We start from the raw sequence: 26812 nt of genomic DNA, 5'->3' as shown, positions 1-26812 counted from the left end.
GAGTTCATGTCAAAGCAATTAAGCTATTAAGGGGAAAGGGAACACAGTGTTCTTTCTGAATGGAGGGTCAGGCAATGGTTTCCTATTGAGCCAATGCATGTCTATGGAGACAAAAATTAATTCTTTAAGAATTCCTGATCAACAATAAATCCTATCAACTTGGGAGTGCCTTGCGGGGGGGGGGCAGCCCTGACCCAGATTTAGAGGCTCAAACTAGTTCAAACCAGGTTCTAATTTGAACTGAACCAAAGTGGGGTTTGAGCAAAACCAAAACCAAACCTCCTCACCCCGGTTTGAACTCAAACCAAACCGGGCAAACCAGTTTTGTACACATCCCTAACTCATAGCTGATTGCTTGACATGAGCAAGACATGGGGCAATGCACACCGAGGTCCTAATAGCCAAGACTGCAAGGGGCCATTCCCAACCCCTCTCTTTCTTTATCTCTATCAGAAGAGAAGGCAATAAGCCAGCAAGCAGAACTAACTCAAAAGTACACCTCAAGGGAAGAAAACATCCCCTTTTCACAAGAAAGATAGTATTGCTAGCACTCTCTGCAGAAATCCAGATAAGAGCAGCATTTCCCAACCCGCTGTCAACAGCTTAATTGTCTGTCAACCATCAGAGCATATATCTTTGCATTTGGAGTGGCATCTCCATATCAAGGTAAGCCTTAAGTCCAACTATTCACATCTACACACACTCTTCCATGAGCCACTATTGCCTTTTGTTTGGCAAGTCACACCCAAGACTGCCTAGTTCATGCAACTATGAACTTCATTGTTCTACCTGAGTTTCTGCCCCTCAGGCGCAGGAGAAGGGCTTGTGAATTTTCTCCGCTCATGTTTTTTAGCATATATACCCCTGGCCAAGCCACATGGCCTCAGAATCTATATTGATCTATACCCTGCTGGTTCTCAAGCATGCATGTGGTAGCCCTCCATTCCTTGCCCTCTTTTCCCTGTGAGAAGACCTGCAAGTGTACTGAACGCACCACCAAGTAAATCTAACCTCTTACCTTGCCAAGTCTTCTCGTCCCCTTCTCTTCTTTGTCTCCCCACAGAAAACCTCAAGCCAAGCATTGGTCTTAGCACCTTAGCCAAACCGACTGATTCATAATTAGATCTTTAAGCTAAGTTATTGCCAGCTATAGTCTTGCCTAGAATGTTAGTTAGGAGTTATTGCCTTATTTAATCAAACCTTTGCCTTCCCGTATCCCTTTTTATCTTTAATAAAACTTTTAAACTGCACTTCTGCTTCCTCATCTTTTCCACAACCAGAATTCTGCTCAAGTTGACACTTTAACAGGACTTCTCCCTCTAGCCAAGCTTATTTTCCCACTTTAAGCCAAAAGTACAGTTGGAGCATCTAACCAGTGTAACGAGTACGTTCTGCTAACACAGAACCTGGCTGTAAACAACCTGCTGCCTCCGCTCAGGTCGTTTACAGCCAGGTAAGCTATTAAATGGTGGGTTGGGAAATGCTCTTATCTGGGTTGCTGCAAAGAGTGCTAGCAATACTATCTTTCTTGCAAAGGGGGAGTATTTTCTTCCCTTGAAGTGTACCTTTGAATTAAGTCCACTTGCTGGCTGATTGCCTTCGCTTGAGATAAAAGAGAGGAGCTGGGAATGGCCCCTTGTGGTCTTAGCTATTACGACCTCGGGGTCGTATGCCCCATGCTTTTCCCCATGCTTTGCTCATTGCCCCATGCTTTGCTCGTGCTAAGCAACCAGCTGTAAGTCTTGCCCAAATATAGGCATGTGAAGAGTTCATGAACCCATGAACTGAAGACTGTGATCCCACAGTTCCATTCTCATGGAGGGGTGCTCTCTGTGCTACCCCCAAAATAAGGCTGTCTGGCAACACTGTAACGTGGGAATATATAAAAATTCCCTAAGGCATACCCATGGCTAATCCCATGCGTGGCAGCTATCGCAACAGTTTGCGAGCAGAAGCACTGTGGTGATTGGGCAGTGGGGATTCCATATGCAGATAGGGAGGAGGAGCCTGTGATGGTTAAGATGAACAATATCTGTTAACTCAGGAAGGGATGGGGGTGGGAGAGAGAGCGGGGGGGAAGAGAGAAAAAAGGAAGAGCAAGGGACAGGCCCGAGCCTGTCAGCGGCCTGAGGGGGGATGAGCAGCCATGGCGGTAGGGACAGTGAGGAAGGCCCCGGTCAACCGCTGCTGCAGCTTGGCCAATAGACAGAGGAGGATCAGGAGTGCAACTCAGGTGAAGGGGGCTGTGGCAGGGGTGAGGGGGATAAATCATGTACTAGCATGCAGATGATCTGCGTGGGTTAAATTAGTTTTTAGTTAAAGCTCTGAACACATTTCTGCCAAATCTCATGCTTTGTAGACCAATGTGTGCAATAACATCCACTAGCCACCCCACTATCAATAACACATTTTATTTCACTCTAAACTTTTAAACCTGTGGTTGAGATTTCCTTGGGAAACTGCCCGCTTTTTTAAAGTCCCGCAAACGTGGGAAAAGGGGTCCCAGTGCTTTCTGCATAACCTATCCATCAAGTATTTTGTGCACATTGTATGAGTAGTTTTACATGAATCTGAAATTCTGAACACAATGTAGCTAATAAGTTTTATTTTTTGAGTTTGGTTATGACCAATACAAATAAACTTGAACTGAATAGAAATATTTTCAACTGTTGATTCTAGGGCAAGTATGAGGGAAAGGGAAGTTTATTCCAACCAGCTAATTGAATTAGAATCTACATTTGAAAATGAACCCACATAATAATGTCATTAATTCTGTTTGCCAACTTACTGTGGAGGTGGAGGCTTCTCTGGTTTGGAGACAGGCACAGGTAGTTTGTTACTAAACACTTGAGGTTTAGGTGGTACTTTTGGTGTCAGTTGTCCAGGTTTAATATTATCTCTTGGTGATTTGTTGTTCACTGGTTTCACAACAGATTGCGATAATTTGGGCTTGCCACCCGGCAGTGGAGGTAGGGACTGTGCAGAAAGTTTTAGCTCTTTAAGCTTCTCAAATTCTCCAGAAGCAGGTAACACACAAGGTAGTGGCACACGTACAGGTGATATAGTGTTTAAGAGGCAGGTGGGTTTTCTGACCAGAGGAACTGGAGGCACTGGTGATCTTGGCCCACTTACTTGTCGACATATTGCTTGGGGTGTCACATCATACTCTGTTCTGCAATCTCCTCTGATACTTAAAAGAATGTCAGGTCTAGTATCAGGCAAGGTTTTTGCGGGGGGTGGCGGTGGAAGCACAGGAACACTGCACTTGCCAGAGAACGAATGCACTTTTGTTTCTGAACTGAATGTTTTCCTGACTTGTGGAACAGGAGGTGGTGGGTATGCTGGTGGGAAAACCATATGATCTGTGTAAAAACAAACAACACATGCAGAGAATTAAAGTCTGAATATCTGTGTTTTCTACACAGAGGATCAAATAAATCAATACAATACATAGCTGGCATGCAATAGACAGTATATATACACCATCAAAAAATTCTATCACATTCAGTAGATTTTTTGAGCAATGATCCATTTCATCAACTGCTAAGTAGGAACTGGGAGAAGCATAACTGACATTCCATCAGTTGAAAGGCAGATATGAGGGGTAGAAAGAGAACCTCAACAGAACTCTCTACCATGCTTCCCCCAGTTTCAACTTAGCAGTTGATGGTTGCTGCCATCAAAAGCTAATTCTTGTTTGTAACAATAAATAATCTAGTTAGTCTCAATGTTTTCGTGGACTACAGCCCACTCTACCAGATGCATGAAATGCTGGCAGTTATTGAACAGATACATCTGTACACAGAGAGAATAAACCATTCTTTTGATTAAAATAAGAAAAAAAATCTTAAGTTCTATTTGTTTTTATTTTATAGACTGCCTTTCATCATTGACCTCAAGGCAGTATACCACATACAATCTATAATAGCAAATCTATCTATATATTTATTTCTCCTGGGTGTGCCCTGGAATGTGCGTCCCAGCGCCCAACTGATTGGGCACAAACACAAACACCAGCAGCATTTAAAAATGGAAGAGAAACTCTTTGGCCACAACCAATTCAAAATCCTTATATCCGAAGGCCTGCATAAAAAGCACAGTCTTCAAGTGTTAGTGAAAGGTCAGAAATGTAGGGAGAGAACTGACATCCCTGGGTACAGTGTAGTCTTGGGCAAGTCACCTAGAAGGCCCTGTCCCACATGCACACATACCCACAACCTTATAGTGTGGGTAGACTCAGCTGGGAGTAGGCAGTCTCGGACATAACTTGGGCTCAGGCTGTTTAGAGTTTTAAAGGAAACAATAAGCAATTCACATTGGATCTGGAAGCAAACTGCCAGTGCAGCGCTTTCAACATCTGGGTGATATGATCACCCTGTGTGGCACAGGATATTAGCCTAGCCACTGCATTTTGCACATTTCTGAATAGTCTTGATGAGCAGCTCTGTGTACAGAGCATTGCAGTAATCCAAATGCAATGTGACCAAGGCATGGCTGACAGTGACCAGATCAGCTTGCTCAAGGAAAGATCGCAGCTGGTTCACTAGCCAAAGTCGTACAAAGCCTCTCCTGGCCACTGCTGCCACCTGGACATCAAGGAGAAAAGTTAGGTTCAGGAGAATCCACAAGTCTGGAACGTACTCTTTCAGCGGAAGTGCTACCCCATCCAGAGCAGCTGAACCCTCTTCCCCCCAGTTCAGCAATTCACATGTCTCCACAGTATGCCAGGATATGCAGGATTCAAAACAACATTTCTTTTGCTGTGGTTCCCAAAGACCTCATCTTTATCCAAAGTACATAAATGACAACATAGTTATCTGAACCCATAAGCAGGAAGCCCTTGAGAAATTCCACCAGGGCTTCAACAACTTCCACCCTACTGGTCATTTAGGTTTGGACCAGTCCACACAGCCGTTCACTTTCTGGATACTGTTGTGTAACTATTCTATGGAATATAAGCTCCGGAAACTAATTGACAAGTACCAATCCAGTGACCAAAATCTGTCTGGTTTGCCTAGAAGAATACTTTGGAATGCATTCAAAAGTGATATTTTGTTGCGGAAATGAATCAAGTACACAAACACCCAAATATCAGTCATACAATCTGCAGTTTCAATGATCCAGAAGGAGAGATAGATATGCCATTTATGCCTTCACACCACCTAAGGATGCATATGTCAGGCAGTACATAAATATGATGAATAAATAAATAATATTTGGAGGGGCTCAGGAAGTCCCCCCCCTTAAACAAGGATGCTTGCCATTAAAAATGTTTCTGCAACTACTAGTCTGCATTCAACCACTCCTCTCATCATTGAATCTTTCTAATGCAAGAGTATAGTTCTGGATAGCAAAACTGTGTGAATGAAAGAGATACATAATTCCCTATGCAGGCACAATAATTTATTCATTCAAACACGTGAAAACATCTGTAGTGGGCAGAGTTTGAGAGGTACAAATAGGAATACAATGAATATTTATATACTGCTTTTTAACAAAAGTTCTCAAAGTGGTTTACATAGGTGTAAATAAAACAAAATAGCTCCCCATCCCCAAAGGGCTCACAATCTAAAAAAGCAATATAGGATAGACACCAGCAACAGCCACTGGAGAGATGCTGTGCTGGAGATGGATAGGGCCAGTTGCTCTCCCCCTGCTAAATAAAGAGAACCACCACTTTAAAAAGGTGCCTCTTTGCTCAAGCTTTAAGCATTGCCAATTTGGGGGGCAGGGGCACCAGCCAACCATATAAGGAAATCAAATGATGGATTCCTTGAGCAGTAACATGACCAAAAGAGGACAGAATGTTATAGTACTTCACACTAAGGAGACAGAAAGCTTTTCATTAATCCAGTAAGGCTTTTTCTGTCCCCACAAGTACACACTATCACAAATCCTCATAAGTTCCTTAGAGCCATGCATCAGCACTTATCCCTGTTGACTGAGCAAAGAGGTACCTTTTAAAGTAGTGGCTCCTATGCTGAGCAGGGCAAGAGCAACGGCTCCTTTTCTGCCCAGTGGTTGTGGCTTCCCTTGCATTTCTTTTTAGATTGCAAGGGCTTTTGGGGGGGGGCACTAGGAAACCATCTTCTAAATTATTCTGCTTTTAAATGGCTTTGAGCCCTTTTTTTGCTGGAAAATGTTATATAAATAAATAATTGGACTGCCCATTTAACTATCCTATAACACTCAAATTTCTACCACCATTGATTTGTTGTCAGTTCTACATACCATCTGCATTATCAGGCTGCAAGTATTCTTCATCTTCATCTTGGTCATAATCTGAAAATAAGTTTAATTCATTTAATTTAATTTAATACAGCTAGATTGCTTGGAACATATGTTAGGGGTTCAATCAATCAATGTTTACTTCAATCAAATACAGAGTTTAAAAACAAATAAATACATAAAAATATTACAACCAACTGGATCATGACTGTGCCAATTGTCGTACTTTCACTGCTGCTACCCAAAATCTAGCTACTGTGCAGGTTATTGCTTGATTTGTATCAGAAAGCAATAGCCAGGGGCGTAACTACTATTAGGCAAGGGGAGGCGGCTGCCTGGGGGCCCCCACACCTCGAGGGCCCCCCCAGAGGCAAGTCACATGACTATATATTGTGAAGTGTGTGTGTGTGTGTATCAGCGAGGGGCCCATTTAAAAATTTTGTCTCTGGGCCCACTCCAGCCTTGTTACGCCCCTGGCAATAGCTTGATATAAAACCCCTCCAATCAGTCTGGGTACCTGTGCAATAGAGGGGAAATATATCTTGTGCTTGTAAAAAGGGCAGTATAACAGAACATGTTGAATCATTTCTGTTTCCTCTGCCCCACATGGGCATCAGCCAATGACACTTTTGAGTAACTACCCTGCAAGAGTACGGAGGGAAGAACATTATGTTTTGCCCTGAAGAATTCCTTTTGCAGCCTGGGGAAGGAAGGCGTTAAATAATTCACAGGTTCCCATACAAGATTTACTGCCCAGTCCCTTATGTACAGGGGTATTCAATTAACATCCTTTTGATATTCTAGATTATCTATCTACCCATTCAGAAAATATCTGTTTGGCTTGCTCGTAGCCTAAAGAAATAAGGAGTTCAATTGAAAGACCCAGTGCCAGTAACTTCTTTGTAATTTCCAATTTCCACCTGGACAGATGGTTATCTGAGAGGACCAAGGGAGTTAACCCAATTGGGAAGAATTGTATTTTAAATGATGATCATGTTAGGAGCTCTGCTGCAGCAGACTTAACTAGCAGTTTCATAGCACTGTTTGGCCAAGTCAGGAGTAGATATGGCTGGGCTGTAACCAACACAAAGCCATTGACATTTTGCTCAGGTGATCTGTTTGACATCGTATACTTGGAATTCCAATAGGCTTTTGACAAAGTTGCACAGCAAAGGCTCTTGAGTAAACTTAGCAGCCATGAGCTAATGGGACAGGTCATGTGTGGATTGGAAATTGGTTGAAGGATAGGAAATAGAGGGTAGGAATAAAAGGACAGCTTTCACAATGGAGGCAAGTAAGAAATGGCATCCCCCAAGGATCTGTACTGGGACCAGTGCTTTTTAACTTGTTCATAAATGATCTGGAGTTTGGGTTAAACAATGAAGTGGTCAGATTTGCAGATGACACTAAACTATTTAGGGTAGTGAAATCCAGAACAGATTGAGAGGAGCTCCAAAAAGAGATCTCCAAACTGGGTGAGTGGGCAACAAAATGGCAAATGCAGTTCAGTGTAAGCAAGTTTAAATTGATGCATATTGGGGCAAAAAAACCCAACTTCACATATACACTGATGGGGTCTGTGCTTTCAGTGACCGACCAGGAAAGAGATCTTAGGGTTATGGTTGACAGCTCTTTGAAAGTGTCGACTCAGTGTCCCCTTTAAGATACAGTGACCAGTACTCCAAATATGGCCACACTATAGAATTGTATAAGGACATTATGTGCTGAGAAAAAGGCAAATTCCATGCTAGGGATCACTGGGAAGGGGGTTGAAAATAAAAATGCTAATATTATAATGTCCTTATACAAATCTATTTGGCGTCCGCATACAGTTCTGGTCACTGTATCTTAAGAAGGATATTGTGGAACTGGAAAATGTAAAGAAGAGGGCAACCAAGATGATCAGGGGCCTGGAGCATCTTCCTTATGAGGCAAGGCTACAGCATCTGGGGCTTTTTAGTTTGGAAAAGAGGCAACCACGGGGAGACATGATAGAGGTGTATAAAATAACACATGGACATAGAAATGTCCCCTCCCTTCACAACACTAGAACCAGGGGTCATCGCATGAAACTGAAGGCCAGGAAATTTAAGACCAACAAAAGGAAGTACTTTTTCCACAGAGCATGTAACTAATCTATAAAATTATCTGCCATGGGAGTGGTGATGGCCACTAATTTGTGTGGCTTTAAAAGGGGGCTTAAACAAATTCATGGAGGACAAGTCCATCAATGGCTACTAGTCTGGTGGCTATAGGTAACTTCCAGCCTCAGAGGCAAGATATCTCTAAATACCAGTTGCAGGGGAGCAATAGCAGGATAAATGGCATGTCCTCACCTCTTGCCTGTGGGCTTCTCAGGAGGTATCTGGTGGGCCACTGTGTGAAACAGGATGCTGGACTAGATAGGCCTTGGGCCTGATCCAGCAGGGCTATTCTTATGTTCTCATATCCTTACACAAGTTCTCTCACTGCTGGACTGTGGGAGAATTGCACAGCCCCTATAAAAAGCAGCCAATTCTAGGAGCAGGAGAGGAATGATAAGGCCAGGAAAAACTCTGCTACTTAGAGGGGCTCGGCAGGCCTGAAGCATGGGCTTGCAGCCAGCGGCCTAAGACATCCAAGGGCTACTGCCTGACCAGGGCTATAAGGCCAAATAATTAATGTCTTCACACAACAGACCAAGCTGGAATACAAATTTCCATTTTCCAAAAATGAAATGATTTTTCCTTATATAAACAAATCACCACCTCAGATGAAATTAACGTTTTTGATTATTTAGCATACTTACAATTGTAGTTGTAATCCAAGACAAATTCCAGTCCACAACCAAATATGGGGGCCATTTTAAAAAGATCAGGAATAGAGGGAAGTTTAAACAAAGAGATTGCTTCTTATCTGTAAGTTTTGTTTCTATTTAGCAACGGGAAATCTTGAAATGTCTGGCAAGTCTATGAGAAGATTCAAGACAGGCTATTGCAAGAACTACATATTCTAGTCACCCAGTGGCAAACCAGAAGAACTTAGAAGGCCTCAAATATGCTACAAATTAAAATACATAAGTGAAAATAGAGCAAGGAGGAGAAACAGGACTGTATAATAGATAGCATAACAATGGACTAAAAGAGCTCTTAAGATGCATTTACCAATACTCTGTTCAGCTGAAAGTGGGTTTTTACTGTTTTTAAAAACTGTTTTGTTTGGTTTTAACTGTGGTCTTATTTTCTGTAAGTCACCATGAGACACTTGGTTTTGGAAGTATAAAAAATGTATTAAAATTTACTATAAAAATGTTCAGAAAATAATACTGAAGAAATATAACACCCAAGAATAACTCCCAATCTCCCTTAATGTAAAATGGGATGGTGGCAGTCAAGAGATCCTCCTGTTTCCGACTAAGTTACAGACTTACAAATAAGAGATGAACACAACATTTCTCAGTCAAGATCAAGAGAACCTGCTGAAACAACTGAGATGTAAAAAGAAGAAGAAGAAGAAGAAGAATGGGTCCTCCACAACAGAACATACACACAGGTATGCCAAATTAATTTGTTGAGTCAGTTTTTCCATTAAAGCTAAATCAGAGTGTGTGGGATACCATCATGTCACATGAAACAAACATTTTCCAACAAAAGGAAAGTTCTAAATGGGCAGCAAGCAGCATCCTAAAGTATTTCTAGACCAAGTATTTATGACAAATTTGGGAGGAGGAGGGTCTAAACATATATGGTGTAGAATTTTGCTTATTTATTTGCAGACCAAATCCTAGAAGGTTTGTACAATGCCACTACATGTAGATATCAATGCCTATTTATAGGAACATTAACATTATTGGACCAAGTTGTAGTATAAAGTCATTTATAAATTTAATACTTTACTAATATCCTTAGTATAGTGAAGGCTTTTATCAGATGTAATTTTCATCTGTATTTGATTCTTAGCCCTTGTAAAATATGTGTGGGGCACACGTCAGCAGCGTTATGGGCAAGTCTGGCTAAAACAGCAATAATACATTCCCAGTCCAAACAGAATGAGTTCGCTGTCCACAGAAGTACTTGGAGACGTTATTTGGGATGTTCAAAGCCTGTGTGCTCAATGAGGGAGATCATAAGTCTGCATAAGAATAAATGGTATGAGATATGCAGATAATTCAAGAGTGGCTTGGCAATGCTTGTTCCTTTAGTGGCTTAAACCATTCTCCAGTGGCCCCTCTGCAACACACTTACTGAGTTATGACACTACTCCAGATTAAAGGTTGGAATAGACAGCAAACAACATTGCATTTCTGATTATTTCTCATGTTTGTGTTTACTAGAAGTTTCAGCAATACAGAGGGTTCCACAGGAGGGTTCCTATCAGGCACATTGGCTTTATTGAAGGGAAAATAATTCAAAATTATATTCTCACCTGCATTTTCTGTTGAATACTGAGAATAGCTTATATTAACTGGTCGTTCTATTGAGCCATAGAAGCTGTCGACATCTGAACCAGAATCACTGGAAAAAGAGGGAAAGACTAGTTATGACACTTCCACGCAGGTCTTATGGGGGGGAGGGAACTAGAGCACATTGAATTACAGAAGCTGGAAAACTGTCTACTTCTATTACTGACATGAAATTTAAGTTTTGTAACTTTTAAAAATAAGAAGTTATTCTGCTGTTATTTCCCAAACATCATAGCAACAAATCAAAAGAGGTTTAAAAGAGAATGAAAGGTAGCAAATGCCACTTCTGATAGCGATTGCACATTACAAATACTGTGGCGATATATGCACTTTGATGCTATTGATTGGAGAGTTGGCCACACAACCACAACTTCATATACTTTTATGCCAAAAACTTGCACACTTAAAAAAATGACAACTCCAACATTTTGTGAGCAGCCCAGGTGAAAGCTATGCGGCCTTGGAGCCACTATAGATCTGCAGACAAAGAACCGCCATTTGAACAAGCTAAAAGAGAAAAGCAGCTCTTTAACTATAAGTACACAATTTTACCAAATGCATGCTGGTAGGGAACTAAGGTACTATCAATATAAAGAAACACTGAGCATATAAAAGATATTAAGTTGTAAAATTTGAGAGCCTTTTACCAGTTTCCAGTAGCAGGAAGCTACTTTACAAAGAATTGTTTAATGCAAGTCACAAGCATGATCATGAACATGATCCATATGCTAACAGGTACAGACCTTAAGTCAATGCATGTCTCCTCCTTCTCATGGTGGTAATCTATTTCTTTCCTAACTGAGGCCATCCAGTCCTGAAAGACAATCATCATATATTATTCCATAGGTGTTTTTCTTTGGTAATCACAAGGCAAAATGTTTGAAACAGACATGTTTTCAAGCTGTGAACTGCCTAAGATTCTATCATCTAACAATACTGTAATTATTCTATGTAATTTGATCTCTGCAGAACAAGTATGTATCCAAAGTTTACACAGAGAAATTGCACCATGTGGAAAATTCCTTCCTGTGGAAAGATGAAAAGTTCAGGATAATAAACCAATCATTAGCATGCAGGGAGCACAGTCAAACAGACTACCATAAGCCTTCAAAGGTATTGACTTGGAGGGGGCAGGGAGGACTGTCATTTTTTGTGTGTTTGCCAAGATCAAGATAGTGGACCCTTATTGGCACCTTGATTTTAAACACATCTATGCTTACTTTCAAAGCAGATGCTTCAAGTGTGACGTTACTGTAAGCCCTCTGGTACTTCTGGACTCTGTACTTCTGTATCATATACAGCACTTAGCATTGCAAGTTTTGGGCAGTAGTACTGAGTCTGAGTAAAGCGGGGAAATTCTTGACTAACAAGCAGAAGGTTGCCGGTTTGAATCCCTACTGGTATGTTTCCCAGACTATGGGGAAACACCTATATTGGGCAGCAGTGATATAGGAAGATGCTGAAAGGCATCATCTCATACTGCATGGAAGGAGGCAATGGTAAACCCCTCCTGTATTCTACCAAAGAAAACCACAGGGCTCTGTGGGCGCCAGGAGTGGAAATTGACTTGACGGCACATTTTACCTTACTGAGTTTCTGTATTCTGTTCTGAAGCATGTTGTATTTTCTCTACAGAGAATTTTTTTCTGTGTTCTTTCTCTACTTCCTGCCATAAACATCTGATCCTAGACTACATGTTTTATTCAATATCATTGACGCAGAAACCACACTGTCAAGAATAGAATAAATGCTGTACACTGTCAAAGCCTGGATAAAATTAACATGTACTAATTATTTTGACTCAGTAGTAATTCCTAACATATTAAAGCTCACAGTCACAGCATCTAGAAGAGCAGAGATTATTTAGTTAGAACAGTTATAGCTTAAGTCATATCAATTAGCTAGTATTTACTGAAGACTATATAATACAACCAGCAGCCAGTGGACTAAATCCTATTCATAGACCCTCTCCATCTTCTCTTCTCTCCATCCCTTTCTTAGTCACCCTGTGACAGAGAGGAAGTAGAAGAAAGTAGTATCCCAGTCAAGAATAAAGAGGCCAAGATTGTATTTGTTTGTTATTTCTCTGTGTAAAAGCGCCCTGAGCCATTTTTTGAAGGGCGGTATAGAAATCGAATTAATAACAACAACAACAACAACAACAACAAAGTTAGAAAATTTTAGAGTTTAGAGAGAGTTAGAAAAATCTTAAAGTCCAAACTCAATGGCGGGAACACCATACACGCCATAAACACCTGGGCTATACCTGTTATCAGATACACTGCAGGAATAATAGACTGGACCCAGGCAGAGTTAGAGATGCTAGATCGTAAGACCAGGAAAATCATGACCATCAATCATGCTCTGCATCCCCGCAGTGATGTAGATAGGCTATACCTCCCTCGCAGCTCAGGTGGAAGAGGAATGCTGCAAGTCCATCAAACAGTAGAGTAGGAGAAAAGAGGCCTTGCAGAATATATAAAGGACAGTAAAGAAGGTGCACTTAAAATGGTCAATAATGAGAAACTATTCAACACCAATGAAACAAAGCAGGCCTACAAGAACGAACAAGTCAAGAACTGAGCCGAAAAATGGGAAAATAAGCCACTGCCTGGTCAATATTTGCACAATATAAGTGGAAAATCAGACATCACCAAGACCTGGCAATGGCTTAAGAATGGCAGCTTAAAGAAAGAAACAGAGGGTTTAATACTGGCTGCACAAGAACAGGCACTAACAACAAATGCAATAAGAGCAAAAGTAGAAAAGTCAACAACAGCAAGTGCCGCCTTTGTAAAGAAGCAGATGAAACAGTGGACCACCTAATCAGCTGTTGTAAAAAGATCACACAGACTGACTACAAACAAAAGCATGACAAGGTAGCAGGGATGATACACTGGAACACCTGCAAAAAATACAAGGTACCTGTAGCCAAAAACTGGTGGGACCATAAAATTGAAAAAGTTGTAGAAAATGAAGATGTAAAAATATTATGGGACTTCCGACTACAAACAGACAAAACATCTGCCACACAATACACCAGATATAACTGTAGTCAAGAAGAAAGAAAAACAAGTGAAAATAATCGACATAGCAATACCAGGGGATAGCAGAATCGAAGAAAAAGAAATAGAAAAAAATCACAAAATACAAAGATCTACAAATTGAAATTGAAAGGCTGTGGCAGAAAAAGACCAAAATAATCCCAGTGGTAACACATCCTGTGTGACAGTTGGAAGGCTACTCTACATATGAGGTGCAGGCCCGAGAGCATAGCGGACAGGGATAGCAAACAGAACGTAGGAGTTTTGCAGGAGTTTAGCGGGAAGTGTGCGGGGGAGCCTGGAACAAGCCCCTGCGATCACAAGGATCACAAGGAGCCTGGTGGAGAAGAGAATGTAAGTACATATCCCTCCCTTGTATCCCTCATATTCTTGGGAAAGACTGTTTGGACAGTTAAATAGTTGACCATTACAGCTGAGACCTATCCTAATAAACTATCTAATAAACAGACAATAAGCTCCCTAAATACTGTAAACAGCCAACTAAAACAGTATGAAGATAGAAGGTCAGCAGGGGAAGGGGCACTTCCCAGTGTATTGCACAGAGTGCCACATGTATGACTATTTGCCCCATGGGCAGAAGTCATGGGTGTGTGCTCGATGCAAGGAGCTCCTGGCTCTCAGGGAACAAATCCGTTCTCTTGAGACCAAGGTGGCAGATCTGGAGAAGCTCAGAGAGACAGAGAGGCATGTAGACGAGGCCTTCAGGGATGTGATAGAGGCATCCCACTCCAGGGCTGGTAGCTCCTCTGCTGTCAGGGAGAATGAAGGTCTTGGGCAAGGAGGACATCGGTCTGAGGAAGAGGGAAATGCTCCTTTAGAAGGGACCCCTTCCGTGGATGATGAGCCCATATCCTCTCTCACAGGGGATACTCCTCTGGGGGTGGGGGCCTCCTGGTAGTTGGTGATTCGATCATTAGAGGGATAGAGAGATGGGTTTGTGACCCGCGTGTTGACCGCATGGTGACTTGCCTGCCTGGTGCGAAGGTTGAGGACATTACGCAGTGTCTAGACAGGCTCCTAGGCAGTGCTGGGGAGGAGACAGCTGTCGTGGTGCACGTCGGCACCAGCGATGTGGGGAAATGCAGTCGGGAGGTCCTGGAAGCCAAATTTAGGCTGATAGGTAGCATTTTGAAGTCCAGGACCCCCAAGGTAGCATTCTCAGAAATGCTACCTGTTCCACGCGCAAGTACAGTGAGACAGGCAGAGCTGAGGGGTTTCAATGCGTGGATGAGACGTTGGTGCCGGGAGGAGGGGTTTAGATTTGTTAGGCACTGGGACACATTTTGGGGCAAGCAAGGCCTATACAAAAAGGACGGGCTGCACTTGAACCAAGATGGAACCAGACTGCTGGCGCTTAAAATCAAAAAGGTTGCAGAGCAACTTTTAAAATGACACCTGGGGAACAGCCGATGGGAGCTGGGCAGTATCCCGTTTGGCAAAAGCCATCCTTTAAAGTGTGAGGCTGCAAAGAATTCAGATAAAACAGAAGGGGACAGAGCAGAACCGTATAAAGAGCAGACGGGAGCCTGTGCCAGCAGGTCAAAGAGTCAAAAGAATAGCATACATCAGGGGAGAGATTCAGTGTATAGGTGCTTATATGCCAATGCCAGAAGCCTCCGAGCCAAGATGGGTGAGCTGGAGTGCTTGGTTGCTAACGCAGAAATAGATATAGTGTGCATAACAGAAACATGGTGGAACAGTGAGAACCGGTGGGACACTGTTATCCCTGGGTATAAACTCTATAGAAAGGACAGGGAGGGGCGCCTTGGAGGAGGGGTAGCACTGTATGTTAAAGAAGGGATAGAATCTAACAAGCTAGAAAACCTAGGTGGACTGGAGTCCTCCACAGAAACCCTGTGGGTGACTATACAAGGGGGGAAAGGGAATGTACTACTGGGGACGTGCTATTGCCCTCCGGATCAAAATGCCGACAGTAACTGGGAGTTGCAGGAGGAAATCAGGGAGGCGTCAAGGAGAGGCAGGGCTGTAATTATGGGTGATTTCAACTACCCATACATAGACTGGGTAAATTCACATTCAAGTCAGGACAAAGAGGTCAAATTTCTAGATACGCTAAATGACTGTGCCCTAGAACAGTTGGTCATGGAACCGACCAGAGAGAAGGCGACCTTGGATCTAATTCTGAGTGACACCCAGGACCTGGTACATGATGTCAGTGTCATCGACCCTTTAGGGAACAGTGACCACAGTGCCATAAAATTAAGCATACATGTGTGGAGAGAATCACCAAGGATGTCTAACACAGACATTTTGAATTTCAGAAGATGAAACTTCTCCAAAATGAGGAGTATGGTGAAAAGAAAGCTGAGGGGGGAAATAAGGAGAGTCACTTCGCTCCAGAGTACATGGAGTTTACTCAAAACCACAATACTAGAAGCCCAGTTAGATTGTATACCCAAAAGGAGGAAAGGTACCACTAAGTCCAGGAGGATGCCAGCATGGCTAACGGGTACCATCAAGGAAGCCATAAAATGGAAGAAGACTTCCTTCCAAAATTGGAAGGCCTGTCCAAACGAAGAGAACAGAAAGGAACACAAACTCTGGCAAAAGAAATGCAAGGTGACAATAAGGGAGACAAAAAGAGAGTTTGAGGAACATTTAGCCAAAAGTATCAAGGGGAAGAACAAAAACTTCTTTAAGTACATCAGAAGCAGGAAAAACTGAAAGCTAACAAATCACCAGGGCCGGATGGCATCCATCCAAGAGTCCTCAAAGAACTCAAATGTGAAATTGCCGACCTCCTTGCTAAAATATTTAACTTATCCCTGAAATCAGGCACTGTACCAGAGGACTGGAGAGTAGCAAATGTAACACCAATTTTCAAAAAGGGATCCAGGGGCGATCCGGGAAATTACAGGCCAGTTAGCCTAACGTCCGTTCCAGGCAAATTGATGGAAAGCATCCTCAAGGATAAAATTGTAAAGCACCTAGAAGAACAGGCCCAGCTGGGAGTGAGCCAGCATGGCTTCCGCAAAGGTAAATCTTGCCTCACCAACCTTTTGGACTTCTTTGAGTGTGTCAACGAGTGTGCGATCAAGGTGATCCAGTTGACATAGTCTACCTGGACTTCCAAAAAGCTTTTGACAAAGTTCCTCATCAAAGACTCCTGAGGAAACTTAGCTGTCATGGAATAAAGGGACAAGTACATGTGTGGATTGCTAACTGGTTGAAAGATAGGAAACAGAGGGTAGGTATAAATGGAGAGTTTTCACAATGGAGGGAAGTAAGAAGTGGGGTCCCCCAGGGATCTGTACTGGGCCCAGTGCTTTTTAATTTATTCATAAATTATCTAGAAGAAGGGGTAAGCAGTGAGGTGGCCAAATTTGCAGATGATACCAAATTCTTCCAGGTAGCGAAATCCAAAACGGATTGTGAGGAGCTCCAAAAGGATCTTTCCAAACTGGGGGAGTGGGCGACAAAATGGCAAATGCGGTTCAATGTTAGCAAGTGTAAAGTGATGCACATTGGGATGAAAAACCCCAACTTCAAGTATATGCTGATGGGATCCGAGGTGTCGGTGACAGACCAGGAGAATGATCTTGGGGTTGTGGTGGACAGCTCGTTGAAAGCGTCAACTCAATGTGCGGCAGCTGTGAAAAAGGCCAATTCCATGCTAGGGATCATTAGAAAGGGGATTGAAAATAAAACGGCTAACATTATAATGCCCTTATACAAAACTATGGTGCGACCACACTTGGGAGTACTGCGTACAATTCTGGTCACCACTTCTTAAAAAGGACATTGTTGAACTGGAAAAGGTGCAGAAGAGGGCAACCAAGATGATCAGGGGCCTAGAGCACCTTTCTTATGAGGCAAGACTACAACACCTGGGGCTTTTTAGTTTAGAAAAAAGACGACTGCGGGGAGACATGATAGAGGTCTATAAAATCATGCATGGTGTGGAGAAAGTGGAGAGAGAGAAATTCTTTTCCCTCTCACACAACACTAGAACCAGGGGTCACTCCATGAAAATGATTGCCAGGAGGTCTAGGACCAACAAACGGAAGTACTTTTTCACACAACGTGTGGTCCACTTGTGGAACTCTCTGCCACAGGATGTGCTGACAGCCAACAACCTGGATGGCTTTAAGAGGGGTTTGGATGATTTCATGGAGAAGAGGTCTATCAATGGCTACTAGTCGGAGGGCTGTGGGCCACCTCCAGCCTCAAAGGCAGGATGCCTCTGAGTACCAGTTGCAGGGGAGGAATGGCAGGAGAGAGGGCACACCCTCAACTCCTGTCTGTGGCTTCCAGCGGCATCTGGTGGGCCACTGTGCGAAACAGGATGCTGGACTAGATGGGCCTTGCGCCTGATCCAGCAGGGCTGTTCTTATGTTCTTAATTGGCACCCTAGGTGCAATTCCAAAACAACTTGAAGAGCACCTCAACACCACAGGGGCCACAGAAATCACCATCAGCCAATTACAAAAAGCAACTTTACTAGGAACAGCCTATATTCTGCAACAATATCTATAATAATAACAGCAACAACATTGATAATAAAATTCAGCCATCCCAGGACCTTGGGAAGGACTCGATGTCTGGATAAAACAAACCAGTCAATAACACCTCTCTGACTGTGTAAATAAGAAATAATAATAAAGAGTAGGGCTCTGCAATAGAACTATGTTTTATTTGGAGGCTAGATTGGTACTCTGGGGGGAACCCAGTTCAGTGCTTTGGGTGGCCATTTCAATTCAAACCAATTTGGAGGCATCCCTTCAAATCAGATTCTGTGCTTTTGTGACCTGAACCCATACTCTCCCAGCCCCTTTACTTAAGGGATAAAAGACATTTGCCAATATCCAGGCTAACTTACTGAATAGTACTACTTAGGGGCTAGTCGAAAGGACTACTTCATTTCAGTTACTCAGGAGTAATTTAGTCTGGATGTCAGTCACTATTTAACTTTGTTTAGCTTCCGACAGTGAGGGTGTAGCATCTGCAGCAGCTTCATTTCAAAACAACTCACAGCAGAGGGGCTTTCCCCCCACCCCACCCTGCAGCCTTGGGAAAGCCTCAGCCATTGCAGCAGCCCCTGAATAGACTACAATTCTCAACAGACACTGTGCGCTTCACAGAACTGAAGGGACGTGGGGTTTTAAAAGTCTGTCATGAACATTTTAAAAATGAAGTTGCTGCAGATGCTACTCTTTCATTGCCAGGAGCAAAATAAAGTTAAAAGAATGTCTCCTACCTGCCTGGTAAGTGGGCGGGGGGGGGGAGGTTATAAGAAGAACTCTCCACATCATCAAACCAGTCCAAACTGGGACAATTCAACCTGCTTGCCAACAAATCCGCCTAACCAATTTGGATCGAAACAGCAATCCAAGTCTCTGCACAATCCTACTAAAGAGACATAGCAAATAACAGGACCAAACACCAGCTGCCTTTCTCATCAGTCAAAAGAATATAGTCTACTGTTTTCTTCCAATAGTCATGATGCTTGATGGCAAGAGCAGTGAATTGATTTCACATATTCCCTGAGGGTAACACCATTAATTAGCTCTTCATTAACTAGAAAGTATCAGATGCAATTTTACTGTCACTTATGTGGCATAACCCCTCAATTTCCTTTAAAATGTCATGCTCATTTAAATATCATTAGGATAATAAACATTATTTTACCTTCCTTTCATCTTCGGAGGCGGCAGAAAAAAACCAGGTCCTATGTTTCTTGCTAATGTGAACCAACTTGAAAGGAAATACATTGTTTGATGTCGTTTCCTCAGCTGCTCGCATTACTCTGGGAAGCAGTGAAAAAGGATTACACACACCTTAGATCATGGATTTGTTTTCTTTTAGGTGGCAAAATGTACAATCACAATTACACCAACCTTTTCAGAAAATCTGCCCCTAAAGCAATAAAATCCATGTTGCCATACCTGTAATGCTTTGCCCACAGGAGAAGGAAAAAAGGCTTCCGCATTAAAGAGAAAGAAAAAGTCATCTTATTGAAACAGTCATTTTAAAAATTCCTGCTGAACTACTGACACATCTCCTGTTAATTCTACTAAAGAGAATCTATGAGACCAGTACCTTTGGATGCTGTAAATGCTTAGTAAGCCTCTATACTAAACATTTGGTGCCAAAGTATTATCTGTTTCAGGCTTGTGCTACTGAATGTTGCATTGATTTTTATAATCCAGAATGAAATACTATGTAAGGTAGAGGTGAAGTAGCCTGCACTGCACCTGAAAGGAGGGGCTGGAAGGATGGAATGCTGGAGAGTCAATGGAGAAGAGCAATTGCGAGAGATGGGGTAATAAGAGACCCAAGAAACCCACTGATTTTAATGGTTTTGTTTTTAATTGTAAACCACCCCTGAGCCATTTTGGAAGGGCAGTATAAACATCGAATAAATAAATAAATAAAGAGGGAGAAGGGCCAGCAAAATAAATTCCGAGCTTAAGTTCAGCTGCAAATTTGATCTCCAAGCAGTCTGTTTGCTAGGCTAGACAACAGCCTTTTGGTGCCTGCTGGATTACAAATGCCAGAGCTCACTCATGTTTTTCCTGGAGCCATTGTGTCAAGAGGAAAATAACGAGTTTGTTTAAATTCCTGTTTGGATTTTTCTTCTTTATGTATATTCTTACTTAAACAATTTATTGTTTTGCAAAGTACTTGTCTGAATTATGTTGACTTAAATTCATATTCATTTAATTAAAAATTAATATTCTTGCATATTACTGATTAGCCCAGTGTATTCAATCCCATTGCTAACAAACTGTGGGTTACAACTATAAAGAGCAATCTATGCAGGATTTAATTTAAATTTAAAGAGTCCGGCTGGGGCAGACTCTCTGCTGGATGCAACACCACTGTGTAAAGCAGACCAGGTACTGGCAGCAGGTCAGTTTGCCACAGTTGTATTTCCCTGCCCTCACTACCCACCGGGCAGCAAGCCTCACTGACTGCTCTGGAAATGGCTCTTACTTTGAAAGTTGTTGCCCAAGTTGCCCCCACTTGAAAAACAGTGAAGATCATTAGAAAAATCTGGATACAACAATGGCAATTACTGTGTCTATTACCTAAAAAGCTGTCTTGACAGCTTCTCACAAAACATTGCAGTATTTGAATGAAATATCATTCCTGTCCTATAAGCCACTTTGAATGGGTTTGTTTTTTTTTACAACAGGTTATTTCCAGGCAACCCAGCATATTTATTGAACCCAAGCAGAACACAAGAATAAATATATGCCTCTACATCAGAGTAGGTTCTGTAGCTTTGCTTTATGAATGAGGGCTCAAGCACCTAATTACAATTCCCAAATAATCTCACATCGCAACTATTTATTTTGTAAAAATGTCAGTGATTGCATACAATAATCACCAAGGGGGGGGGGGAATGTATACATACACATATTCAAGTAGATAGACATTATTCCATCATGAAATAAGGACACTGGAAATACAGTTGTATCATATTGCACCACTCACCTATTATAGCCCTTCAATGAGAAGGCACCCTGTGGAGATGCAGATGTGCTACTCTTAAAGTAGTAAACACAGCCCTTGTGGATAATCACAAACCTCAGTGGCCCTGGAGCCAAAGCAAGAGAAAGAGGTAGTCAGATGAAGTAACAAATTATGAAGTAAGCTGAGCCCATGTTAACATCAAGTGACGCTGACTGATGACAAGAACTACAAGTCTGTACCATTCCCACTTATATGTAATACCACTAAAATACCGGCAGCCCTCTGTCTTCCCATCTGAAATGCTTCAGAGCATGTGGCTAATCATTTCCATGGGCCACAATTCAGGTAAAATGTTGGTTCCCTGTAAACCATAGTTTGCAAATAGGAAGCCAGTTTCAGGAAAATTTATATGCTTCCCCCCAAATCCCTCCTTTATTCTCTGGTGTGAATCTCCACCTCCCTTACCTTGTCAGCCTTAAACATGGTATAGTGTTACATCTGAACCACCCTTAACCAACAGTTAATGCTGACTAGTACTTTTATTTATTTATTTTTTATTTATTTACATTTTATATCCCGCTCTTCCTCCAAGGAGCCCAGAGCGGTGTACTACATACTGAAGTTTCTCCTCGAAACAACCCTGTGAAGTAGGTTAGGCTGAGAGAGAAGTGACTGGCCCAGAGTCACCCAGCAAGTCCCATGGCTGAATGGGGATTTGAACCTTGGAGAAGCCACTGCCAGTCTGTGAAGACAATACTGAGCTAGATAGACCAATGGTCTGACTCAGTATATGGCAGTTTCCTATGTTCTTAACTCGGGTTTCCCCGGTCCTAGTCCAGCACTCTAACCACTATACCACGCTGAAGAGATTGGAAACCAGGGTTTGTAAATTCTGGTTAACATTAGCGCAGATGAAACAGTCAGGCCAACCAGGGAAGAGAAAGGGAGAAATTGTGCTGGGAATGGGAGGGAGCCTGTATTCCTGGCTTCTGATTTGGAAGTCACAGTTTGCAAGGAGGCAGTGTTACTAAATTATGGTGGATAAAAACACCACCACATTCTAGAAAGCAATACAACAATAGATATTCTATCTGGGAAAGAATCACATTTCCCCATGTATTAGACACAGCATCCAATATTCAGACTTTTCAATATGGGTGCAGTAGAAGCACAGCCATGGATTCAAATAAGTTCCAAATGCCCATTTTAAACATTAAAAATTGATTGTTCTTTTGAAATCTTACTGCACAAACTAGTAAGACATGCCAGTATAGAGTAGTTTAGTTCACTTTGGCTGAGAGAAAGTGCAAGCCTAAGTGTAAATACAAATACATGCTGTATCACAGTATTGAGGCGGCCTCAAGTCAAAGTTAGTATCTTTTCTCGCCAACTCACACTTTAAGAGTTGAAACTGAGTGCCTCCTTTTTTGTGCAGGTATCCTGACTTGGTAACACCTCCAGGCATTGTCAGTAGATTTTGTGCTCCAATAGCTTTCATTGGGACACGCCAAGTTGTTTCTTCTGAAGTCATTGTTCTGAAATTATAATACATAAGAACATAAGAACAGTCTTGCTGAATCAGACCCAAGGCCCATTCAATCCAGCACCCCATTCCACACAGTGGCTCATCAGATACCCCCGAGAAACCTACAGGCAAGAGGCGAGGGCATCTCACACATTTTACATCTAAGTGAGCATTCTATTAACATCAAAGTCAGCTTACCTGCAATGCATGATAAAATTATTTATCTCCAACATGAGAACATGAGAACAGCCCTGCTGGATCAGGCCCAAGGTCCATCTAGTCCAGCATCCTGTTTCGCACAGTGGCCCACAAGATGCTGCTGGAAGCCAGAGGCAGGAATTGAGGGCATGCCCTCTCTCCTGCTGTTATTCCCCTGCAACTGGTACCCAGAGGCACCCCACCGCCAAGGCTGGAGGTGGCCTACAGCCCTCCGATTAGCAGCCTTCAATAGACCTCTCCTCCATGAAGTTATCCAAACCCCCTCCTAAAGCCATCCAGGTTGTTGGCTGTCACATCTCGTAGCAGAGAATTCCACAAGTGGATTATGCGTTGTGTGAAAAAGTACTTCCGTTTGCTGGTCCTAGATTTCCTGGCAATTAATTTCATGGGATGACCCCTGGTTCTAGTGTTATGGGAGAGGGAGAAGAATTTCTCTCTATCCACTTTCTCCACACCATGCATTATTTTATAGACTTCTATCATGTCTCCCCGCAGTCATCTTTTTTCTAAATTAAATAGCCCCAGGTGTTGTAGCCAAGCCTCATAAGAAAGGTGCTCTAGGCCCTTGATCATCTTGGTTGCCCTCTTCTGCACCTTTTCCAGTTCTATGTCCTTTTTGAGATGTGGTGACCAGAATTGTACGCAGTAGTCCGGGTGTGGCCGCACCATAGTTTTGTATAAAGGCATTATAATATTTGCTGTTTTATTTTCAATCCCCTTCCTAATGATCCCTAGCATGGAATTGGCCTTTTTCACAGCTGCCGCACATTGAGTTGACACTTTCAACGAGCTGTCCACCATGACCCCAAGATCCCTCTCCTGGTCCGTCACTGACAGCTCAGATCCCATCAGCATATACTTGAAGTTGGGGTTTTTCGTCCCAATGTGCATCACTTTACACTTGCCAACACTGAACCGCATTTGCCACTTTGTCGCCCACTCATCCAGTTTGGAGAGATCCTTTTGGAGCTCTTCACAATCAGTTATGGATTTCACTACCCGAAAGAGTTTGGTATCATCTGCAAATTTGGCCACCTCGCTACTTACCCCTGCTTCTAGATCATTTATGAATAAATTAAAAAGCACCGGTCACAGAACAGATCCCTGGGGGATCCCAGTTCTTACTTCCCTCCATTGTGAAAACTCTCCATTTATACCTACCCTCTGTTTCCTGTCTTTCAACCAGTTAGCAATCCACACATGTACTTGTCCCACATGTACTTGTCCCCTTATGCATAGTATGACTGCTAAGTTTCCTCAGGAGTCGTTGATGAGGAACATTGTCAAAAGCTTTTTGGAAGTCCAGGTATACTATGTCAACTGGATCACCTTGATAAAATTGATAAATATTTTGTCCTTGATAAAATAATGATATTTGAAGTCAGGTTCCCAGTGTTGTTGTTTTTAAAAAAGTGTACCCCTTCTGTCACTAACCTTCAGCTCAAGTACCCCACAGAGAATTCTAGTGTGCATGTGCACACAAACTTGAATGTTAGCAGTATGAGCCATGCCACTCCAGTCACTGGCTTACATCCAAAGTTACTTATGAGTATAGGTAAAGTTGTGCCTTCGAGTCAGTGTCGACTCCTGGTGACCATAGAGCCATGTGGTTTTCTTTGGTAGAATACAGGAGGGGTTTGCCATTGCCATCTCCCGCACAGTATGAGGTGATGCCTTTCAGCATCTTCCTATATCACTGCTGCTGCCCAATATAGGTGTTATACCAGCAGGGATTCTGAAACTAATGGGACAACTTTACTTCTACCATTAATTTCAATAAAACTGCTTATGAGTAACAGTCTGGATGTAAGCCAGTGACTGGAATGGCCTGGATCTAACTGTAACTTTAAAGAGAGTGTGTACACATAAACACACAAATTTAAGTGTTATGGAAGGGGTGGGCAAATTTGGTCTTCCAGCTGTTGTTGAACTACAACTCCCATCATTTCCATCCATAAATTGTGGCTGGGAATGATAGGAGTTTTAGTTCAGCAACAGCTGGAAGGCCAAATTCGTCCACAAGTTAGGAAGACTGGTTAATACAGTCACAGATGTGAGTCAGAGTTACTCATAAGAAGTAACTTATGCATAACTTAGCAAGGATGGGACAAGTTTGAGTCCTGTGCTAATTTTCTGGAACCTGTCAGTCAGGCTGAGGGGAGGTGTATGCTGATGTAGCCAGTCAATCAGGAGCAGAAGAGGAGGGTCTTCTTCCTCTCCTTCTGCAGCAGACATTTCACTGAGGATGCACTGGCTTCAAGTTGCCGATTCTCAGGTGTGGGGGTGGGAAATAGCACAGCTGCAGCATGGGGAGGCAGGAGGACTCCAAGTACCTCCTGAGAGCCCTTCAAGTACCCTAGGATACTAGTATTCTCCCCATTGGGAACTCCTGGGTTCCTTCCAGACTAGCTGCTCCACAGCAGCAAAATGCCTCCATTCAGGCAAGTCACACTGAAAATGTAAACAGCAGGGGGGAGCAGTCTCGCAGCAATTAACAACCCGAAAAAACAGTGATTTCCTTATGGCGGATATATGAAGTCCTAGCTCTATATTGCAGTAATTAAACTCAAGACAAAGCATTGGCAATGTGAACAGCACCCTGCTGTCCCCGTAGGGACTGCAGTGTCGGAATGCAGGAAGTGTGAAAGCACATTTCCGAGATACGACGTGACCCCATTGCAGGGTCTAATCTGGAAAGCGCCCTGTTCTAGGGTCATGCTAGCCAGCCAATTTGGTATGACACGTCATAAGTCCTGTTTTGTAAACTATGACAGTAGTCCTGAACAGTCATCTTCACAAGCATTGTAGCTGGTCCAGCTAGGGATGTGCACGGAACCAGTTCAGAGGCCCTTTATAGGCCTCCGAACCAGTTCGAATGACCAGCAATTCCACCAGTTTGAAGGCAGGGGGCTGACTAAGGGCACAGGAGGTTGTAATTACCCCTCCCTCCGCTTTTCCCGTGCCGGTGCTCCATTTGCAAAGAGACCATCGGGGCGGCAGTGTACCTCCCTGCCGCCCCATTGCCTCCTCGATCCCTATGTCACCAGAAGTACCTGGTGTGCCTGCACACGTTGCATGCAGGCACATCAGGTACTTCCGGTGACGTAGGGACAGAGGAGGCAACAGGGCAGCAGAAAGGTATCCTGCCGCCCCAATGGCCCCTTTGCAAAGAGCACCGGTGGGGGGACAGCGGAGGGAGGGGTGAGTGCACCCTCCTCCACCCTTAAAGTCAACACCACCACCCCCGCCTTCTAACCTCCCCCACCCGGTTCCATGCACATCCCTAGTTCCAGCTGCAGGAGTGCTTCTGGCTGGTGAACAGGAGACAAAAAGCCTCAGTCCAGATTATTATGACTGGTTTTTACCCACCTTCAAGAAAATTAATCGAGGAGCTAAGTGAAATGTGCCTGGTATTAAGATGTGTCAGAAGTTCCAGGAAGTTTGCAGTGTATTTAAAATAAAATGAAAGCAGAAAGTCCCAGCTTATTTCTGTATTGTGGAAAGAGAGACAAAAAATTAAAGAGGAAGAGAGAGACTACTGCTTCTCTGCCTCTAGGTGACTAAGGTGTTTTGGTGGGTTTCTTTGCACACAAGGTACAATTTTGCTGTAACTAGTTTGCAAGAATCTCATTGGATTACTCTCTCAAGATTGAAATAAGCTGCAGATAAGGTTTTTTTTAATACTGTGCTCTCAGAAACATTTTAACACCTAGCCTGAGAACAATTCTGTGCAACTCAAAAGGTTGCATATTGCTTTAGGAACACTGGCTGACATCCTGACCAAGTTACTTGACAGAAGTCCTATTGAAATTAAGTAGACTTTCAGAGTCATTCCTGAGTAACTCAGTTTGGATGTCAACCACTGTCTGGTACTAATAAAGATATTGCTTTACT

General features: G+C 42.8%; 1 protein-coding gene across 5 annotated transcripts in view; it reads right to left on the bottom strand.

Annotated features, from left to right (window-relative positions):
• SH3BP2 (SH3 domain binding protein 2) overlaps window positions 1-26812 on the bottom strand; it is a 59101-nt gene that overhangs the window by 8976 nt on the left and 23313 nt on the right. For 4 of the 5 annotated variants that reach the window (XM_053251301.1, XM_053251303.1, XM_053251304.1 and 1 more), the window contains 7 exons: window positions 22570-22709; window positions 21196-21298; window positions 19384-19501; window positions 11413-11483; window positions 10633-10721; window positions 6232-6282; window positions 2789-3362 (listed from right to left, as the gene is read on the bottom strand). In XM_053251301.1, coding sequence (XP_053107276.1) covers window positions 2789-3362; window positions 6232-6282; window positions 10633-10721; window positions 11413-11483; window positions 19384-19501; window positions 21196-21298; window positions 22570-22709 — 1146 coding nt within the window. Of the gene's footprint in view, window positions 1-2788; window positions 3363-6231; window positions 6283-10632; window positions 10722-11412; window positions 11484-19383; window positions 19502-19640; window positions 19676-21195; window positions 21299-22569; window positions 22710-26812 lie in introns of those variants that run through there. The other variant, XM_053251305.1, reaches the window with a different exon arrangement.

This window comes from Hemicordylus capensis, chromosome 5 (genome assembly GCF_027244095.1).
Source record: "Hemicordylus capensis ecotype Gifberg chromosome 5, rHemCap1.1.pri, whole genome shotgun sequence".
Taxonomy (NCBI): Eukaryota; Metazoa; Chordata; class Lepidosauria; order Squamata; family Cordylidae; genus Hemicordylus; species Hemicordylus capensis.
This window is presented reverse-complemented; position numbering and strand designations above follow the sequence as displayed.